General features: G+C 43.4%; 1 protein-coding gene across 1 annotated transcript in view; it reads left to right on the plus strand.

Moving 5' to 3' along the window:
* Positions 1-18,733, plus strand: part of GCK (glucokinase) — a 52,938-nt gene extending 34,205 nt beyond the window's left edge. The window contains exons 8-10 of the mRNA XM_082255090.1: positions 9,711-9,866; positions 14,485-14,718; positions 17,891-18,733. Coding sequence (XP_082111216.1) covers positions 9,711-9,866; positions 14,485-14,718; positions 17,891-18,035 — 535 coding nt within the window. The 3' untranslated portion in view covers positions 18,036-18,733. The remainder of the gene's footprint in view (positions 1-9,710; positions 9,867-14,484; positions 14,719-17,890) is intronic.
* Positions 18,734-20,945: the final 2,212 nt, after the last annotated feature.

Genomic DNA, 20,945 nt, shown 5'->3' on the forward strand with positions numbered 1-20,945 from the left:
CTGCAAGAGAAAGACATAATGAGCTAGTATGCATCGCATACTAGCTCAATATGCAATACTTACCTTAGAACGAGCCCCCGCCGTGCCGCTCACTCACCTCTATGACGGGCGACATGTCCAGTCGCCCGTCTTCCGGGATCGCGGCATCCGGCCATCTGATTGGCCGGAGCCGCGGTGACGTCACTCCCGCGCACGCGCGCGGGAGCTGACAGTCACGGCACGGGACTCTGAAGGAACGGCACGATCGGCCGTTCCTTCAGAGCGCATGCGCCAGTGACGTCACTGGCGGCATGTAAGGTAAATATCTCCTAAACGGTACATGTTTAGGAGATATTTACAGTACCTATAGGTAAGCCTTATCATAGGCTTACCTATAGGTACAAGTTGTAGAGGAGGGTTTACTTCCTCTTTAAAGTGTTACTAAACCCAGGACCCTGCATTCATTTATTTTAGTAAATATAAACTGATAAACACCTTTTTACATCAGCAGTATGTAGCAGAATTGTGACTTCTATCACTGTCCAACCAAGCACTGTAACCGCTTCTGGACCGGATGGCTTTACCCCCTTAATGACCAGGCCATTTTTTTGCAATTTGGCACTGCGTAACTTTACCTGGTAATTGCGCGGTCATGCAATGCTGTACCCAAACAAAATGTATATCCTTCTTTTTCCCCACAAATAGAGCTTTCTTTTGGTGGTATTTGATCACCTCTGTGGTTTATATTTTTTGCGATATAAACCAAAGATTTTGAGAAAAAATGACATTTTCTACTTTTTCTTATATAAAATATCCAATAAACCAAATTTTTGTCATACATTTAGGCCAAAATGTATTTAGCTACATGTCTTTGATAAAAAAAAATCTCAATAAGTGTATATTTATTTGTTTGCGTAAAAGTTATAGAGTTTACAAACTATGGTGTACAGTATATACTGGAACTTAAGCAGCTCTTACTTTCTGACTGCCTACCTCATTTCTTGAAGTGCTAAAATTGCAGTTCAACCCCCCCCCCAATTACTCTTTCTGGAAAGTAGACACCCCAAGGAATTTCCTGAGAGGCATGTTGAGCCCAAAGAATATAAAAAAGATTTTCCACAGGTGTTTGAAATATGACAAAAAAAAAAATTGTGTTTAACACAAAGTTGAAATGATATATTGCTCACGCATGCCATGGGTATATGTGGAATTACACCCCAAAATACATTCTGCTGCTTCTCCTGAGTATGAGGATACCCATGTGTGAGACTTTTTGGCAGTCTAGCCGCATACAGGACCCTGAAAACAATCACTGCCTTCAGGCTTTCTAAGGGCAAAAATTGTTGATTTCACTCCTCCCTACCTATCACAGTTTTGGAGGCCATGAAATGCCAAGACAGCACAAAACCCCCGAAATTACCCCTTTTCGCAAAGTAGACACCCTAAGCTATTTGCTGAGAGGCGATTTGAGCATTTTGCAGATCTCGCTTTTTGTCAAAAATTTTGGAAAAATTGAAAAAATAAAAAAAATGTCCTTCTCTTTCTTCATTTTCCAAAACAAATGAGAATTGCAAAATACTCACCATGCCTCTTAACAAATACCTTGGGGTGTCTACTTTCTGAGTTTTGTGCTATCTTGGCCTGAAAAAAGTGATTGGTTTGCAGGGTCCTGTATGCGGCTAGGCTGCCAAAAAGTCTCACACATGTGGTATCCCCGTACTGAGGAGAAGCAGCAGAATGTATTTTGGGGTGTCATTTCACATATACCCATGGCGTGTGTGAGCAATATATCATTTAAATGACAACTTTGTGTAAAATAAATAAATAAATAAATACAAAATTTTTGTCATTTTCCTGAAACTTGTGTCAAAATATAAAATGTTCCATGGATTTAACATGCCTCTCAGCAAATAGCGTGGAGTGTCTACTTTGAAAAATTGAGTTATTTGGGGGGGGGGGGGGAGAGTTGTGCTATCTTGACATTTCAGGTCCTTCCAAACTGTGATAGGTAGTGAGGAAGTGAAATAAGCAATTTGCGCCCTTAAAAAATCTGTAGGCGGTGATTGGTTTTCCGGGTCCCGTGCACAGCTAGGCTCCCAAAAAGTCACACACATGTGGTATCCCTATACTCAGGAAAAGCAGCAGAATGTATTTTGGGGTGTTATTCCACATATACCCATGGTATGTGTAAGCAATATATAATTTAGTGACAACTTTTGTGTAAAAAAAAAAAACAAATTAAAAATTTTTACTTTTCCCAAAACTTGTGGCAAAATATAAAATGTTCCATGGACTCAACATGCCTCTCAGCTAATAGCTTGGGGTGTCTACTTTCCAAAAAGGTGTCATTTGGGGGGGTGTTTAAATGTCCTGGCATTTTATGCCCAATATTAGAAGCTTATGTCACACATCACCCACTCTTCTAACCAGTTGAAGACCAAGCCTTTTCTCACACTTTTTGTTTACATGAAAATTTTTTATTTTTTTTTACTAGAAAATTACTTTGAACCCCCAAACATTATATATTTTTTTAAAGCAGAGGCCCTACAGAACAAAATGGTGGGTGTTGCAAATTTTTTTGTCACACGTTTTTTTTGCACAGAGATTTTCCAAATGGGCTGAACGAAAAAAAAAAGAATATAGCAGATTCCTCCATTCGCATCGATCGATGTGGATGAAGAAAACTCTGCCAAGAAAAGTGTTAAAAATATATGACGAAGCACAGGGAAGATCTGTCCTCCGTGTCCACCCCGCACCCTATGCTTTGCCATATATGCTTTTTTTTTAACTGCGGTGGTGAAATCACCTCCTACAGTGCTGCAATCATTGATTTACATATATGCTGAGAGCAAACGCTGTTGCTGTCAGAATAAAAAATTAGTGCTGCAGCTTATGGGCGTACCTGCAAAGCAAACAATGGTTAACAATAAAACACAGTAACAATAAAACATTACAATATAATAGTATACCGTGCAGAAAAACAGTAGAATGGTGGTTTCTGTAAAGAAAACTATGGTTAACAATGAAAAACACAGCAACAATAAAACATTACATTATAATAGCATACAGTACAGTAGAATGGTGGTATCTGCAAAGAAAACTATGGTTAACAATGAAAAACAGTAACAATAAAACATTACAGTATAACAAAAAGTACAGTAAAAATAGAAAAGTAGAGTAAGAACAGAAAATGAACTCAATAAAACGCCAACTATTTTTGGCTTTTTTACATTTTTTTTACTTTTACTTACTTTTTTGTAACTGTAAAAAAACTGTTCCAGGCTAGGGTCTCTCAAAATGCGATAGCCAACATCTTTCGAGACCCTGTGTGAAAGTGTGCCCTAGACTGTGCCATGCTGTACCCTATACTAATACTCTACTAGTGTGTGGTAGCGACAGAAACAGTCCCTGATGCAGAGACCAAGTTGGCCAGGACAGGAGGGACAAAAATAGCGGGAATCACTCCTATATCTGCGCTTTCTACAGACATGACATCTTCTTTGGGTAGGGATACTAGAGAGGACATCTGGAAAATGGCTCTCATGCAGCTGGCTCGCTGCATCTGGATTGTGAATTTGGGCCACAGGACCTTCTGGCTACAGAAGGGCTATGATGATCTCTTCCTGGAATTTTAGGAAGGATCCACTTCCTCCTAACGCTTTGTATAGGATATAAGCGTTCAGCAGAGCCAATTGGAAAATGTATACAGACACATTTTTGTCCAGCGTCTGGCCTTTTGGGCAATTAGGTAAGACGTCATCATCTGGTCGTTGAAGTCCACCCCTACCATGTTAAGGTTGTATTCGTGGACACAAAGGGGCTTCCCAACAACACCAGTCACCTTTGCAATTTGGACTGTCGTATCTGCGTAAATGGAGGACAGAAGGAAAACATTCCGTGTGTCCCTCCACTTCACTGCAAGCAATTTATTATACTTCAAGCAGGCTCTCTCCCCCCGTCCAAGTCGGGAATCTACAAAACATTGGGGGAGGCCCCGGGGATTAGGTTGCACGGTGCCACATGTGCCAATTCCAAAATCAAAAAGGTGACTAAAAACTGGCGCGCTTGTGTAATATTTGTCCACGTATAAATGGAACCCCTTTCCAAATAAGGGTGACACCAAGTCCCAAACAATCTGGCCCTCTTCCCCATGTAGTCTGAGCAGTTGGCAGGCTTCACATTGCTATCTTTTCCCTCATAAATCCGGAAACTACATGTATAGCTTGTTGCCCTGTCACAGAGCTTATACATCTTGGCCCCATATCTGGCACGCTTGCTGGGGAGAAACTGTGTGAAAGCAAGGCGGCCAGAAAATTTAATCAGGGACTCATCAATGCAGACAGCTTGTTGGGGCATACACAAGGTTGCAAACCTCTGGTTGAAGTGGTTTACGAGGGGCCGAATTTTGTGGAGCCGGTCATATTCAGGGTCACCCTGAGGACGACAGAGTTCATTGTCACTGAAGTGCATGAACCGCACAATTTGCTTGTATCTAGTCCTGGCCATGGCAGCAGAGAACAGGGGCATATGATGAATTGGGTCAGTGGACCAAAATGACTGCAACTCACTCTTTTTAGTAATGCCCATGAGGAGGGATAGGCCAGAAAGGTTTTCAATTCGGAAACAGTGATACATTTCCATGCAAATTCTCTGGCAAGGGTCAAATTTGGATTTGCGGGGATTAATTGATCGGCCTATAAATTGCTTTGGTCCACAATAGATCTGTACAGATCTTGTTTGAAAAACAGCTCATAAAAAAAACAAGGGGAGTAAAATCGCCTGTTTCCACCTGAATTCCGGGTTGGCCAGTGAATGGGGGATGTACGGGCACTGTAGAAGTGGTGGGCTCCCAATCAGGATTAGAAAGTGCATCAGGAAGGACACTATGGGCTCTACGGGCCTGTCTTCGAATTCTTGGTGGCTGCGGGACCCTACTTGTGCTAGCCATGGCACTAGCTTGAACTGCACTTATGGGACTCGCCACGTCACCAAGTGTTACTGCACTGCTGGTTTGACTACGACCAGGATGTACTAGGCCGCTGGTGCTTGCCAGTTCACCAGAAGGTTGAGCGGCACTAGTACCGACACTCTGCTGCACACGAGAACCCTGCAAAAGTTGCACCTCAGCAATGGAAGAATTGAGTCGGGTACGCCTAACCTTAGCAGGGACCACTACTCCGTCGTCAGAGCTATCTGTCAGAATGCCGCTGCTCTCTTCAGGTTCGAATACTGAGCCTGATTCTGACAGTGAGGCTTCCCCATCGGTCTCCTCTGTCATGGTCAGCATCGTGTGGGCCTCTGTTTGGACATTTTGGCCAATTAATTCATAGGTATCTAGTGTGACTCACAAGTAAAAAAGCACCTGGTTGTCAAAGACTGTTTGAACCGCTACCAAAAAATGTAACTGCTAGTGCTAGCAGAGATCAGGCCTGACTCTGCTAACGCTGCGGTTTAGTGTGCTGTGTATTGGAAGTGACAGTAATCTGTTGATTCTGCACTTCTTGGGGGGGGAGGGGCTAAACACAGGTGCTGGCAGGTGTCAGGGCTGATCCTGCTAACACTGTGTTTTGAGAACACTATGCTAAAGTTTTGGGGACACTAGTATAGTTCTGATCACATCAAAGATATTGATCTGTTCAGACACTATACTAGTAATTGAGGAGTTTAGTGTGTGTGTCACTGGCAATCAAAGGGTTAAAATGTATTACTAAATACGTAGCGGGCAATCTGACACTATCCTGTATTGAGGCTAACTAATGTTAATGCTAACTGATGTCACCTGTGACACTAATACAGTGATCAGAAAAAAGATCTGTACACTATAATAGTGACAATGTGACATGGCAATGAAGGGGTTAACTGGGGGTGATCATGGGGTTAAATATTTATTAGGGGATATATGGCAGGTACCCTAAACCTATCTGGAACAGACACTAACTACAACTAACTGTCTCTCAAACTAACTGAAGTCACAAGTGACACTAATACAGTGATCAGTAAATGATCTGTATACTGTATATAGTGTACACTGTGACAGGGAATGAAAGGGTTAACTGGGGGGGGGTGAATAGGGAGTTAAATATGATGCTTCCACTGTGGAGACTCTCATAAATTTACAGGAGTTAGGACTGCAGGTAATACAGAGTGCCGTGAAGTGTTCCTGCAGCTTACACATGTGTGCTAACTAAACCCCTGTTTTACTTATACTGTTAGACAGGTTAATTCGGTTGGTAAGCAAACTGGTTGGCAAATTGAGCTGGGATTTTTTTCTGTTTTTGTCTTACATGCGTTTCCCTTCCATGTTCTCTTTGCTATGTAGGTCAGTTATAAGTGGGGGCAGGGCCCATTTTGTTTCTGGTTAAATATGTGCCTACATGTACTGGTGTCAGTGTAGTGCTTGTGTACTTACAGTTGATGTTCTCTCTTCTCACGCTGGAACCCAAAAAGGGCTCCAGGAGAGAAGATTGCATCATTTTTGTGCCTGTGTTTACATTACAAAGGCATAGGACGTTCTGTCATTGGTCAGAACCGATCACCAGGTCCAGGCCGAAAATCATTGACCTGTACCTGACTGATTGGTTCTGAACTGAATCAGAACATTGCAGAGACAGCGGGAGCGTGTGCGCCCCCCTAGTCCCATGCGCAAATAAAGTAAAGTTACTTTGGTTCGCGCAGCCGAGCCACTTTGCCATAGTAAAACTGCGACGGGCGGTTAGCAACTGGTTAAAGCTTGTAGGAGGAGTCCAATGAGACTGCAAGAGCCCTGACCCTCTGTGTGGACAGCGCCGATTGGCCCTGTGCTGATCAAATGCACTCGCCCAAAAAAAAAAAGTCTCTCTAGCAATACACACCAAATTGAGCATGTGCAGCCTGACTTCATAGGCTCTGTGTTATCGGGCAACGATCAGGGGACAGGGGAAGAAAGGGAGGATATGCATAGCTTTACTGCATATACAGACTGATTTTACTGTTGTGGGTTTAGTAACACTTTAATTATGCAAGCAAACTGGTGTAGAATGCAACACTGTTGGACACACATAACATGACATCAGTACTTACTCCCCTTCTCCTCCAAACTCCTTGAACGATTGGTCTACAACCAACTGAGTGACCATCTGACTAAGAACAATCTTCTTGATCCCCTTCAGTCCGGATTTCGCCCTCAACATTCCACTGAAACTGTTCTCCTTAAACTCACAAACGACCTACTAACAGCGAACACCAATGGACACTATCCTGTACTACTCCTCCTGCAACTCTCTGCTGCCTTTGACACAGTAGACTATCCCCTCCTCCTCAAAAAACTCCACTCCTTTGGCCTCCGTGACCGTACTCTTCACTGGTTCTCATCCTACCTATCCCAACACACCTTCAGTGCTATTTACAACTCTACTACCTCCTCTCCTCTTCCTTTCTCTGTTGGGGTCCCCCAAGGTTCTGTCCTTGGATCACTCCCCCCTGGGTCAGCTGATTGCCTCCCATGGCTTTCAATATCATCTCTACGCTGATGACACCCAAATCTATCTCTCCACCCCTCAGCTCACTCCTTCAGTCTCCTCACGCATCACCAGCTTACTAACAGACATATCAGCCTGGATGTCACATCACTTCCTCAAACTCAACCTATCCGAAACCGAGCTCATGATATTTCTTCCCCCACTGTCCTCTTCCCCTGATTTCTCTGTCAACATCAACGGCACAACTATCAACCTGTCCACCCATGCCAAGGTCCTAGGTATAATCCTGGACTCTGAACTATCCTTTCAGCCACACATCCAGTCACTGTCCAAAGCTTGCCGCCTCAACCTCCGCAACATCTCCAAGATACGTCCCTTCCTAACCAATGATGCCACAAAGCTTTTAATCCACTCCCTGGTCTTCTCTCGTCTCGAATACTGCAACTCCATTCTCATTGGCTTACCTTTAAAAAGACTATTCCCCCTTCAGTCCATCATGAACACTGCTGCCAGGCTCATCCACCTTGCAAACCGCTCTGTGTCTGCTACCCCTCTTTGCCAATCCCTCTATTGGCTGCCACTCAACCAACGAAATCAATTCAAGTTACTAACCATAACTTACAAAGCCATCCATAACTTGGCGCCCAGCTACATCACTAATTTGGTCTCAAAATACCGACCAACTCGTTCTCTTCGTTCCTCCCAGGACCTCCTGCTCTCTAGCTCCCTTGTAACCACTTCCCATGCTCGCCTACAGGACTTCTCCTGAGCTTCTCCCATCCTCTGGAATGCTCTATCCTCATCTGTCCGACTATCTCCTACTTTGTCTACTTTCAAACGATCTCTGAAAACACATCTCTTCAGAGAAACCTATCTTGCAACCACCTAACAACTGTACTTTTATTTTCTCCATCAGCCCATCCCCCACAGTTATTACCTCATGTATCTCTTGACCATCCCTCTTAGATTGTAAGCTCTAATGAGCAGGGCCCTCTGATTCCTACTGTAATAAAGTGTATTGTATTTGTACTGTCTACCCTCAAGTTGTAAAGCGCTGCGTAAATTGTCAGCGCTATATAAATACTACAGGCATACCCCGCTTTTAAAGCGGAGTTCCGGGCACAAAATTCAATTTCTAATAATTACTGCATTGTATTCCTTACTCTCCGCTGAGTCAGAATTGGATATTGCCATAGTTTTTTTTTTTTTCACTTACCTGTTTACAGAGGTTTGTATACTCACCTTTCAAAGGACTTCCTCCCTCCTGTGCCTCGGCTCTCCTCGTCACTTCCTGCCGCAATGCGTCCTGGGAGCTCTTCCTCGGCCATCCCATGATGCACTTTGCAGTCACATGGGCGGCCGACCACTGTTCTCATTTCTTGACTCACAGGCCTACGCCCACTGGAATCAGGAAGAAGGGAAGACATTTCCCCACAACGGACTCGGCAATCCACAACAAAGATGGCGCCGCACATCAGAAATTATATAAAGTAAGATTTTATTCTTGCAAACTCATTATTTCACCATTCTAACCAGGATTAGCGGATGTATCGATGTGTAAGGGTGATTGTTAGGGGGAGATTGAAAAAAAAAAAACGATTCTGTGCCCGGAACTCCGCTTTAAGTACACAATGGGACCAGAGCATGTATGTAAAACGAAAATGTACTTAAAGTGAAGCAATACCTTTTTTCATTTCCTAGGCAAGCTAATAGGATATGTTGTAGTCCTGGGTCCCCTCACATTGCTCCCTAAGTTTGGTATCCCTGTCACTTATGGTTTGGGAGTAGTGCCATGTCAAGCTGACCACGATTCCCCATAGACGCCAATGTTAAAAACTGGGAGTAATGCCATGCCAAGCTGACCAAGCTGTGTCCTTACTCGCGAGTGTACGTAAAGTGAGTGTACTTAAAACGGGGTATGCCTGTATATAATAATAATCAGTACTGAAATTATACCTTTGGCCTGGAAACACCTTTGAACATTTAGTCAAAGAGTGACTTGCATAATACTGTAAACCTTAGCAACCAATCAGAATATATAATTTACTAGTCTGACTTCAACAAACTAAAAAATTATGTGGTTTCTACTGATCTCATAATGAGTATATCAGCAATGTTCGTTGTACTGTGTTTGCAAGATTGCAAATACCGTAGGATGCAAATTGATATGAATAATACAGTAGTGACTGAAAGAAGGGTCTCTAGGTAGTAATTTGTGGCCTAGTCAAGGTGGTATTAATCTTTATTTGACTACTTTTTTCTAACCCGGTACAGCTACGAGAAGATGATTGGTGGAAAGTACATGGGAGAGCTGGTCAGGCTGGTCCTGATGAAAATGGTGAATGAAAATCTAGTGTTTGGTGGAGAGGCCTCTGAAAAACTGAAGACAAAGGGAAGTTTCGAATCACAGTTTGTCTCTCAAGTAGAAGGGTAAGGACACTACAACCACCTTATTCTAGAAACTGTATTAACATCAAAACGAATGACAAACAGAACCATAATATAGGAGCAAATATGCATTTTTCCATTTGTTATTTAAATTGGTAAATCATCAATTACTTGCTTCCAAACTATTGCTAATGCCTCAGTCAACATGTTATACAGATTTTCCCTTCTCTATTAGTGAAAGGCTGGTTATATTTGGCTTAGAGGTAATGAACATTTAGTGCATTGAAAAACTAGTAGTAGTATAATATTTATTTACATTGTATTTTTTTTTTTTAATTGTTATTAGGGAATAGAATACAGAGAAAGTAATCAATACTGCTGTCCCTCCAACAATACTGCGACCGCTCGGCTTCAAGGCCCGGCCACAAGAGGCCACATATTTGCATGCGCTCAGCGCCAACAGGTCGATAACAGACTTAAAAAGCAGCAGCAATATTTCGTAGCTCAGAATAATCCTTTTATCAGACAGACAATGACATTTACTCTGACTTTCTTTAGAAATCTAGCAGATAACCCATGAGCTCTACCAGATCTGTCCCAAGGGCCAGTTTACCACTCTGCTTCACGTTTACTGACTTTGAGGGCATGATATAGTCACACAATTAGTATAGTGTGGTTCTTACTGCGCTAAGAATCAACAATCCCTCCAATATGACACTTCAGTCGGTACAGATCACTCTGCTCTAAATCATCTTTCTGCCTTTCTGATTACTATCACCTAACCCTTTTTTAGACTGTTAACAAGTGTTCATTGACTAAGCTGAGGTTAGTGCAATCAGAAAAGGAGATGAGTGGTATAGTCAGGAACGTTTTTTACAGGTTGCAAAAATAGTATATTTTTTTTAAAAATGGTCCAGGAACATTATTTACATGCCTTCTATAGCATATTGTAATTATATTCCTCTTCTGTCTCTTGCAGCCCTCAATTATCACCTATAGTTCTTAATTGTTCATCAAAGGACACAGGATCAGTTGGTTTTGAGACCATTGGGTTATACTGTTGCCTTCAGTAGGAATTTGGACACTGGCAAACAATAATGCTGTTGGCCTGCCAAATATAACTCCTCCCATTTCAATAACTCTTCATTTTTTTTGCTAATGCACTAGGAGGAGGAACGTCTATTCTTTTTAGAGAAAGGTTCACCAATTTATACTATATATTTTATTGTTGTCCAAAAAATGTTATGGCAATAAAGATACTTCTTTAAAGAGGTTCTAAAGCCTAAACATTTTCTAAAGCCTAAACATTTTTTACCTTAAAGCATTATTTGCCTCAGCAAAGCCAGAGAGACCCGGAAGTGAGGGGAGAGAGGAGCTGCAGACATGCACATTCTCTCTCCCCTCACTTCCGGGTCTCTCTGGCTTTGCTGAGGCAGCAGGAGACATTGGCTCCCGCTGCTGTCAATCAAAGTCAGTGACGAGGGAGCAGGGGGTTTCAACAGACACAGACAGCGAGGCTCCGGAGTGAGCCTGTATGAGTGCCCCTATAGAAAACAGCTTTCTGTGAGGGCGTTCGCTGGGGAGGAGGAGCCAGGAGCACCAGCGGGGGGGGGGGGGGCCAAGAAAAGGAGGTTCCGGGCCGCTCTGTGCAATTACGCTGCACAAAACAGGTATGTATAACATGTTTGTTATGTTTTTGGATTTTTAAAAAAAAATTTACAATCACTTTAAGTAGCTGAGCTGGGCTTCCTTTGCAGTAATCTGGAATGATTGATCCTCTGTGCTGCCTGGAGGCCATACCTGGACCCTGCAGAACTGAAGATTGCAGGGTTAACCTGTAATGTGACCTTTGGGCACTGGGCTCTGCTTTTGAAACTCTCCAGACACATGGGGGTCAACGGGGGAGATTTACTAAAACTGGTGCACACAGAATTTGGTGCAGCTGTACATAGTAACCAATCAGTTTCTATTTTTTTTTTTTTTTATCAAAGCTTAATTGAACATTCTAAAAGGTTAGAAGCGGATTGGTTACTTTGCACAGCTGCACCAGATTTTGTGTGCACCAGTTTTAGTATAATTCTTCCAATGTATAAAACATTTTCTGTACAGTACATTCTTCACCCCGACCACAGGGATCAGGTGTTACAGCTCTGGACCTGTAAAGTGCTCTGTGGCTAACAAATACACTATGGAGTCTATGTATAAAAAAAAATGGCTGCACAAATGTGACAAGCATCTACACAGCCCAAACGAGACTTGCTGTATTTCATGTAATATACTATAGTTATCACCATCATTATTATTAAAGATTTATATTAGATTTTATAATTATAGATAAATATATTACACAAAATATTGCAGGTTTTGTTTAGGCTGTGCGAATGTTCACATTTATACAGCAATTTTTTTATACATAGACACAGGTCCAGGGCCATACCACAGCTGCTGGTGTGATTTTGATTTCTAAAGACTATCTTGGGAGCATGTCTATGGTTGGGGAGAAGATGGCCCATAATGTGACACATGGTTGTGCATATGGCATTCTACAGTACCTTTTACATTACTATGTGTGTTTGCTACAGAACACTTTCTGGACATGTTATTATAGCAAGTCTGGGACATAGCCTCACATAAGCATGGCACACCAACTCTCTTCTGCTGCATTGCTGCGTCACTCTCAGCTATGTAGCACTCAAAATAATATTGCCTCTTCCTGCCTTTCAGCGTGAGGTGGTTTCCTGCCACTGCTCGACTCGCAAGGGTCTATAGTAGGGCTGAGTTAAACATATCTGGGTTGTTTGAGGAGTGTTCAAATAATTACATGTGCCAAATCTCAACCTCTCGAAAGTCAATATAAAAAGTTCAGCTTGGCAGCTCCATAGATTTAAAACAAATATTCTTTCATCATAACAACGGAAGCCTCATGCTGGTTAAACTTCTTTAGACTCTGAGACCAAAAAGAGTTTATCCATAGACCTGTAAATCCAGCCCCAAATTTGGCATCTAGTTCATTTGTAACTCCTTGACTCCTAAATCCTCCTCTGTCCGATGCTGCATCTGTCCCCTGCCGGCTCCAGACCAAAAAATTAGTGATCAAACACAGCTGATCGCTCAGCTGTTGGTCTTCAGGATGCAGAGAGCAGGTAACTGTCAGTCACCAGCTCCCCGCTCTGTCCCTCCAGAGCTCACTGGAACGCTGGGCTGTGGAGTCGGTGGGAGCGGCTGGCTCAGGCACTCAGTGGCTTGCTGAGAGGCTGAGCCAGCTGCCGCTCCAGGCATCTGGGTGGATCCCAACCATATGGTCGGATCTTTGCAGAGCCTGGACTATCTCTGTGACATCTAAAGCCTGCTGTCGATTGAAACTGGGTCTTAGGGGTGCAAACCGTACTGCACTCCTGTGATCCAATAGAGAAGTACAGCCAAAAAAGCTTTGTCTATACTACTCCTTTAACATTCTAGCTGCCTGGGACAAGAGGGTTCAGTCTTTGGACCTATGTATACACCCGACACCCAAAACTATGTTCTCTCTGGCCTGGTGGCTCACTAACCCAGCCCTGGTGTCCGGTAAGCCCTTCCTTCTACCAGATACCATCCTTACAGGCCAGCGGCATGGGGGTAAAGTCCTAGACACCATGACTTGGTTGGCAGGCAAATATGTGACTGCCGTGATTGGCTGTCACGTTGGTCACATGTTCTGAAAACTCAAGCAGCAAGCGGCGATAGGGAGCTTTCTGTGAGCCTTCGGTCACTGTTCCTGTTCTGTTGGGCTCGCAAATACGCGACCGCTCGGCCTCAAGGTCGGCCGCAAGAGGCCACATATCTGCGTGTGCTCAGGGCCAACAGGTCAATAACAGACATAAAAACCAGCAGCTATATTTCGGAGCTCAGGATAATCCCTTTATCAGACAGACAATGACATTTACTCCGACTTTCATCAGAAATCTAGCAGACAACCCATGAGCTCTATCAGATCTGTCCCAAGGGCCAGTATACCACTCTGCTTTAGGTTTACTGGCTTTGAGGGCATGATATATTCACACAATTCCCTAAATATTACCAGGTTGATTTTTAAGCATCTACTAATGCTAGCTTGTAGGTAGCCCCTAGTGTTTACATTGTATTTCTGTTTGTGGGCTGTTAGCAGTGATGTTTGCTATTTTGTCCACCCCTCTGTTGGGCTGCTTTGGGACATTCCAATGGCCTCAGATTCAACTGATCCATTGTCCCTTGCTGAAAAATTTTCATACTGTAAAAATAAAACTTTTCCTCAAGTTCATCAAGGGACACAGGTCCCATTCCTCTAGGATTATGATTTTTTTGATACAGGTACTAGCACCGTCAATTTTACACTGTGCTTTACATATCTATTGTACATTTAAATCAGTCCCTGCCCTCAAGGAGCTTACAATGTAAGGTCCCTAACTCACATTCATACATATGATCTACTCCTAATGCTGCTTTTCCAAAAACTGAAGCATCATGGGTATGGGACTGGTTCAATTTGGCTGGCCAACAGCTTTTATGTTTGCCTGTGTCCAATTCTTCATAAGGTCAGAAGTATAACCAAATGGTTTCAGATTCAACTGATCCTGTGTGCCTATAGGAAGTCCAAGAAAAGTATTTTGTAGTGAGTAAAAAATCCTGTTATTCTCTTCCCCAGGGATTCTTCAGACTTTAGACAGACTTGCAACATCCTGCGGACACTGGGCATGCAGCCTACACTGGCAGATTGTCAGGCCGTGCGCATGGCCTGTGAAAGTGTGTCCACACGAGCTGCTGCTATGTGTGGTTCTGGCCTGGCTGCTGTTCTCCATCGAATGCATAAGAACCAAGGAGACGACATCCTGAAGATTACAGTGGGAGTGGATGGATCTGTTTACAAGCTCCACCCTGCGTAAGATAACTTTTGTACTTTTTATAATAAGGTATACAGGTGCATCTCATAAAATTAGAATATCATCAAAAAGTTAATTTATTTCAGTAATTCAATTAACCACTTGCCGACTGCTTAACGATGATTTACGTCTGCAGTCAGCCCCTCACAGGCAAAGTGACGTAGATCTACGTCGCTAGCCTGTGAGGGTCTAGGGAGCGAGCGCGCGCCGCCGGAGGCGCGCTCCCGCTTGGTCACGGACCCCCCCGCGCGTGTGACCGGCGGACCCGATGTCCGCCGGTCACTCTGCGATCGCCGCTGCAGAGGGAGAAAGTCAGGCAGCTAGTGTAAACAAGCCGCCTGTCATTCTCCCCTGTGTAGAAACTGTGATCACACGGTTCTACTATGTAGGACCGTTGATCACTGTTTCTACAGCTCAACCCACAGCCAATCACAGCTAGAATCACGCCCCTAGGGACACACACAGCCCCTCCCTCTCAAAGTTAACCCCTTCACTACCAGTGTAATTTTGCAGTAACAGTGCATATATATAGCACGGATTACTGCAGTAATGTCACTGGTAACCCCAAAAGTGTCAAAAATGTCAGTCAAGGGTCCGATCTGTCCGCCGCAATGTCGCAGTACCACAAAAACAATTGCAGATCGCCGCCATTACGCGTTAAAAAAAAAAACAACAAAAATTACAAAAATCTTTCCCTTTGTTAGTAAACGCGATAACTTTTGCGCAAACCAATCAAAATACACTTTTTGCGATTTTTTTTTACCAAACATAGGTAGCATAAAACAAATTGGCCGAAAATGTTAAAAAAATTTTGATTTTTACATTTTTTTGGGGGGGAATTTCATATAAAAAAATTTGAAAAATATTGCTATTTTTGCAAAATTGGCGCTCTTTTTTTGTTTATAGCGCATGATCAAAAAATCGCACAGGTGAACAAATACCACCAAAAGAAAGCTCTGTTTGTGGGAAAAAAAGGACGTCAAATTCGTTTAGGTACAGCGTCGCACTACCGCGCAATTGTCCGTTAAAGTCACGCAGTGCCGAATCGCAAAATACCCCCTAGTCAGGAAGGGGGTAAAATCTTCCGGGGCTTAAGTGGTTAAAAAGTGAAACTCATATATTTTATATAGATGTGTTACAAACAGAGTGATATATTTTAGGCATTTCTTTCTTTTAAGTTTGATGATTATGGCTTACAGCTAGTGAAAACTCCAAATTCAGTATCTCAGAAAATTTGAAAAAAAAAAAAAAAAAAAGGATTTTTAATACAGAACTGTTGGCTTACTGAAAAGTGTGTACAGTAGAGTATGCACTCAATACTTGGTGGGGCTCAATGCAGCATGGTATGGAGGCGAACAGTCTGTGGCACTGCTGAGGGGTTATGGAAGCCCAGGTTGCTTTAATAGCGGCTGGATAAAACGCAGTGGACCAAAACCAGCAGATGACATGGCTCCCAAAATCATCACTAACTCTGGAGACTTCACACTGCACCTCATTCAACTAAAATAAAATAAAGAAAAAAACGGCATGGGGTCCCCCCCCCCAGTCAACACCAGGCACTAACAGGAACCCCACGCCAAAATTAAACTTTTGGGTCCCCCCCCCCAAAATCCATACCAGACCCTTATTCCAGCATGCAGTCTGGCAGGTCAGGAAAGGGGAGAGAGGAGGATCCCGCCCCCCCCCCCCCTATGTGAATGGGTATCGGGTACATCATACCCCTACTCATTCACCAAAAAAGTGTCAAAAAGTAATAACCACAAGAAACTGTTGTTGGCATGTCAGAGGGCAGTGCCACCGGATGACGTAGCGGGGTGGCCTCGCCTCTTGCCTAAATAAAAACTGTCAAATCACAGAATGGGCATACGGCGAGGGTGGGGGCTCCCAAGTGGGGAGATCATTTTTTTTCTATTTTTCGGGTCTGGCGGGCGTCGTAATTTACCATGGATTTACATTGAGGGACACTATGTTTTAATAAAGAACTTAAATAAAGAACTTGTTTCTTGTGGTTATTACTTTTTGACACTTTTTTGGTAAATGGGTAGGGGTACAATGCACCTGATACCCATTCACATAGGTGGAGGTGGCATCTGGGGGCTTCCAGATTCCGATAAGCCCCCCACCCGCAGACCCTGACAACCACAGTCTAGGGTTGTCGGGAAGGGGCGTCCTCCCCTAAAGCACTCAACCCCCCAGGTTGAGGGAATGTGGCTTGGTATGGTTCAGGGGGTGGGGGGTGCTAGCTCATCCCCTCCCCTTTCCTTAACCTGCCGGGCTGCATTCTCGGATAAGGGTCTGGTATGGAATTTGGGGGGGGACTGTTTTTTTGCTCATTTTTGTGTGGGGTTCCCCTTAAAATCCACACCATACCTGAAGGGCCTGTTATGGACTGGGGGGGGGGGGGATTCATGTAATTTCTTTCTTTGTTCTTTTTACCATCACTTTTTTTATTTTTTTATTATTCAGCTGTCAGTGGGGAAAACTATTGACAGCTGATGATTAATCGGTTGTTAAGAATGCCGTGGCTGGCTTCCTGGCCTTGCTCCCTAACAACCAGCTTACACAAAGCTTTGCCCAATCATGATGCAGAATGCACTGCAGAGAGATTAGTGCATTGCTGGGTGTTCCTTTGGGCGAACACCCTGCAAATTCGGGTGTTCGGTTTACGGCCAAACAGGTTAATTTTCGGCCCAAACTCATGCTCAGGCCATACTGTTCGCCCATCCCTAGTCTTATGTAATATTCTAATTTTCTGAGATACTGAATTCTGGGTTTTCACTAGCTGTAAGCCATAATCATCAAAATTAAATGAAAGAAATACTTGAAATATATCACTTTGTGTGTGACACATCTATATAAAATATATGAGGTTCACTTTTTAAATTGAATTACTGAAATAAATTAACTTTTTGATGATATTCAAATTCTATAAGATGCACCTGTATACCTGAAACCACACTGTAGGCTAAAATGTCAGCCTAACATGCCTCCATATTTTCTGAGATGCCAAAGATGAATGCCTTTTAGCACAAAGTGTAAAGGCATATAGCCTTTAGTAGCTCATGATACACCATTGTCGTAAGATGGTTACCATAGTTTTATCAAGCAGGTCATAAATCTACTAAGATCAGATACTAGTGGGCTAATGCTATATTATTTTTTCTTTTTCAGTTTCAAAGAGAGGTTTCATGCTACAGTGCGCAAACTGGCCCCTTCTTGTGAAGTCACCTTCATCCAATCAGAAGAAGGCAGTGGTAGAGGAGCTGCTCTGATATCTGCAGTGGCCCACAAAATGGCTTCTTTTATTGGACATTAGCCATTGTACCACTCTCTCTCCCTGGACACCTGTTTCCATGCCACCTTCTAAGATCTACTGAGTCTCTGCAAACCTGTTAACCAGAGCCCAAACCCATAGAGGCTCCAGCCAAGAGTTCCATAAATATGAAGGATGGCTACTGAACTGCTACAGAACAGAATTTTGTTTCCAGCTTAAGTGCCACCTGATTCACGTGTAGAACAATGTTGTATCATTCAGTCCTACCAGAATGATAAAGTCACATCTGCAGTGACTAACATTTACCAATCGACATTCAGATATGGCCTCCTAGACTGTGTTGAATTTACAGTGTTTTTAGAAAGAATTTATTTCAAAATTCTGCAGCACCCTACAATGGCCATCTGGACAGACTCACATAAGTAATGGTCCTTTACCTCAAGAAAAGTGGATAACATGAATCTTTATACTTACAGATTTAAAGCAAACCGGGACAAAACACTACACGTTGGAAATGTTTTAAAGAAAAAAGATTAGTATATTGACTCAATTTCGGTGGTATGAATGACTGACTTCTCTTTATAAGTAGTATCCCTCCAGTGGAAATTCTCAGGTTACAGTTGGTCTATCCTCATGTACCACCCTGACAGAACACAACCAAATGACCAGTTTACAGACAATGAAGGTCTGATGAACATTATTTTTAGCATCCCACCACGAAGGACGGACAAGAAATTATCTCATGCTGCATGCATCCACCTCTTTGCATTATTATTGCAGCTTCAGACTGAAAGTTATAAAGCAGGGTGTGTGTCATACAGACTGACACAATCAAGGGCAAGAACATAGGAATGACTGCAGCCAAGAATTCAATTTTAAGTATGCCTCATCCCTAAAGCCACATGCACACTTGTAAACTTGCAAATTGGCTTGACAGCATTTCCATGTGAGAACTACAGCAGGGAGTTCTGACGATTAGCTGTGGGAGGCAGCCCCATTGAGTGCAATAGGATGCTGCCAGCTCCTGCAGCTAGGTATGGCTGCCCGCATGTAATCGCTATGCAGCAATCACCTGTGAGTGATCAGCCCTGGACACAAACAGTTTGCACCCAGCCAGGACCGATCACTTGCAGGTGATCGCTGTATAGTGATTACATGCAAATGGCCACAATAAGCTACAGGAGCCAGCATCCTCCCATTGCTTTCAATGGGGCTGCCTCCCAGAGTTAATTGCCCAGGACCCCCCACTTGGATTCTTGCGTGTAAACACTGTTGGGCCAATTTGCACGAATTTAGCCTGAAAAGCAGAATTATAACTGTGATACAACAACCATGGAATGCATAAACACCATCACTGTCTTCTAGGACTTAAAATTAGATTTATCTATTATATATTATAAATAGTGATCGACCGATATCGTTTTTTTTATTGCCGATACCGATATTTTGATCATCGCATATCGTACTGAGCAATATTGGCCGATATTTTCGTACATTAAAAAAAAATGTTTTTTTGATTTATTTATTTTTTTACAGGTACTCTTGTGGAGGGATCTGGGGGGTCTAAAAGACCCCAAACCCCTCCTCTGCACTTAAAAGCATTCAAAACGCCAAGTTCGGCTGTTTTGAATGCTGTAATTTTTTTGAATTTGGCGCAGAGTACCCGGAAGTGATGTCATGACATAACTTTCGGGTTTTTACATGGAGACCTGATCAGAGCCGAATGCGGCTTCGATCGGGTCTTCTCTTCAGCGGCCGTGCAGGCTGGTTGCCCGGGTCTCCCAGTGGGACAGGAGAACTGGGCGAGCTGCGGAAGGCAGCGGGAGACATGGAGACATCCCCTCCCACTCCTTGTAATGACAACCGAGCAGCTTCTCAGCCGCATTGGTTGTCATTACAAGACAACCGACCGTCGGCTATAGACGCCAGTACCGGGTGATGCCTCTAGCTGCAGGCATCACTCCGGTACAAGCACTTTCCCCGAAATTTTGGCAATATCTGTAACATCAGGGGCTGATTCCGATATATCGGGGAAAGTGCATATCGGCCCCCGATATATATTGGCTTTGCCAATAATTGGTCGATCCCTAATTATAAATAGTGTATTTCTTTATACTTTAGGTTAGTACCAGAGCTACACTATGGTCTGCAACAGTTTAAAGAAATAGAATGAAAAGAAAAAAAGTATTGTATTGAACTCTAGGCAAGCAAGGATTTGTATTTCTTTCTAACCTGTTCTGACTTATACAATTCTCTGCCACGCTGCACAGCCCTATCTGGGAGGTAAGGAGATTTGATTTCTCTCTACCAGAGTACAGTAACACTCACAGGTGCTCTCCCTACCCCTACACTGGACAGTGAAAGGAGAAGCAGCACACTTGTGAGTTCAGGTTATGTTAAAGCCTAAAACACGAATGCTGGCCCTCATCGGCCGGTTCAATAGAAACCGGCTGATATTCAGCCTGTGTGTACGGCAGCTGTTCCGACAGAAGCTGGCTCATGACAGAAAAAGGTCTGCCGACCAACTCCTGTTCAGCGTCTCAGCCAATAGTTAAGAGCGCTGACTGGAGTGTTATGGGGGGGGGGGGTTGGCGAGAGGGGGCGTCCCCCTGCCAGAACAAAATAGCACAGCAGGGGAGATCACTGTACTAACATTGAATTGTTAGTACAGTGGCTCCGACCTGAGACGTCATTTTTTTTTCGTTCGACCTGCTGGGTTGAATGGAAAAAAGCTAGCAGTGTGTACGAGGCTTAACTATCATTCTCCTTTAACATGTCCCTTGCATCACAGCACCCACCTCTCCCCCAGTCTTAGCTCTGCTGTACAGGGACTGCTAGAGGATGACGCCAAGTCAAATTCAAGTACTTACACTGCTTGCATTTATAAAATACATGTAGGATGTATTATTAAATGCAAAGCGGCAAATCTGGCTGGAGTTTAGCTAATATCCA

Source organism: Pelophylax lessonae (genome assembly GCF_965119305.1).
Source record: "Pelophylax lessonae genome assembly, chromosome: 4".
In the NCBI taxonomy this organism is placed as follows: Eukaryota; Metazoa; Chordata; class Amphibia; order Anura; family Ranidae; genus Pelophylax; species Pelophylax lessonae.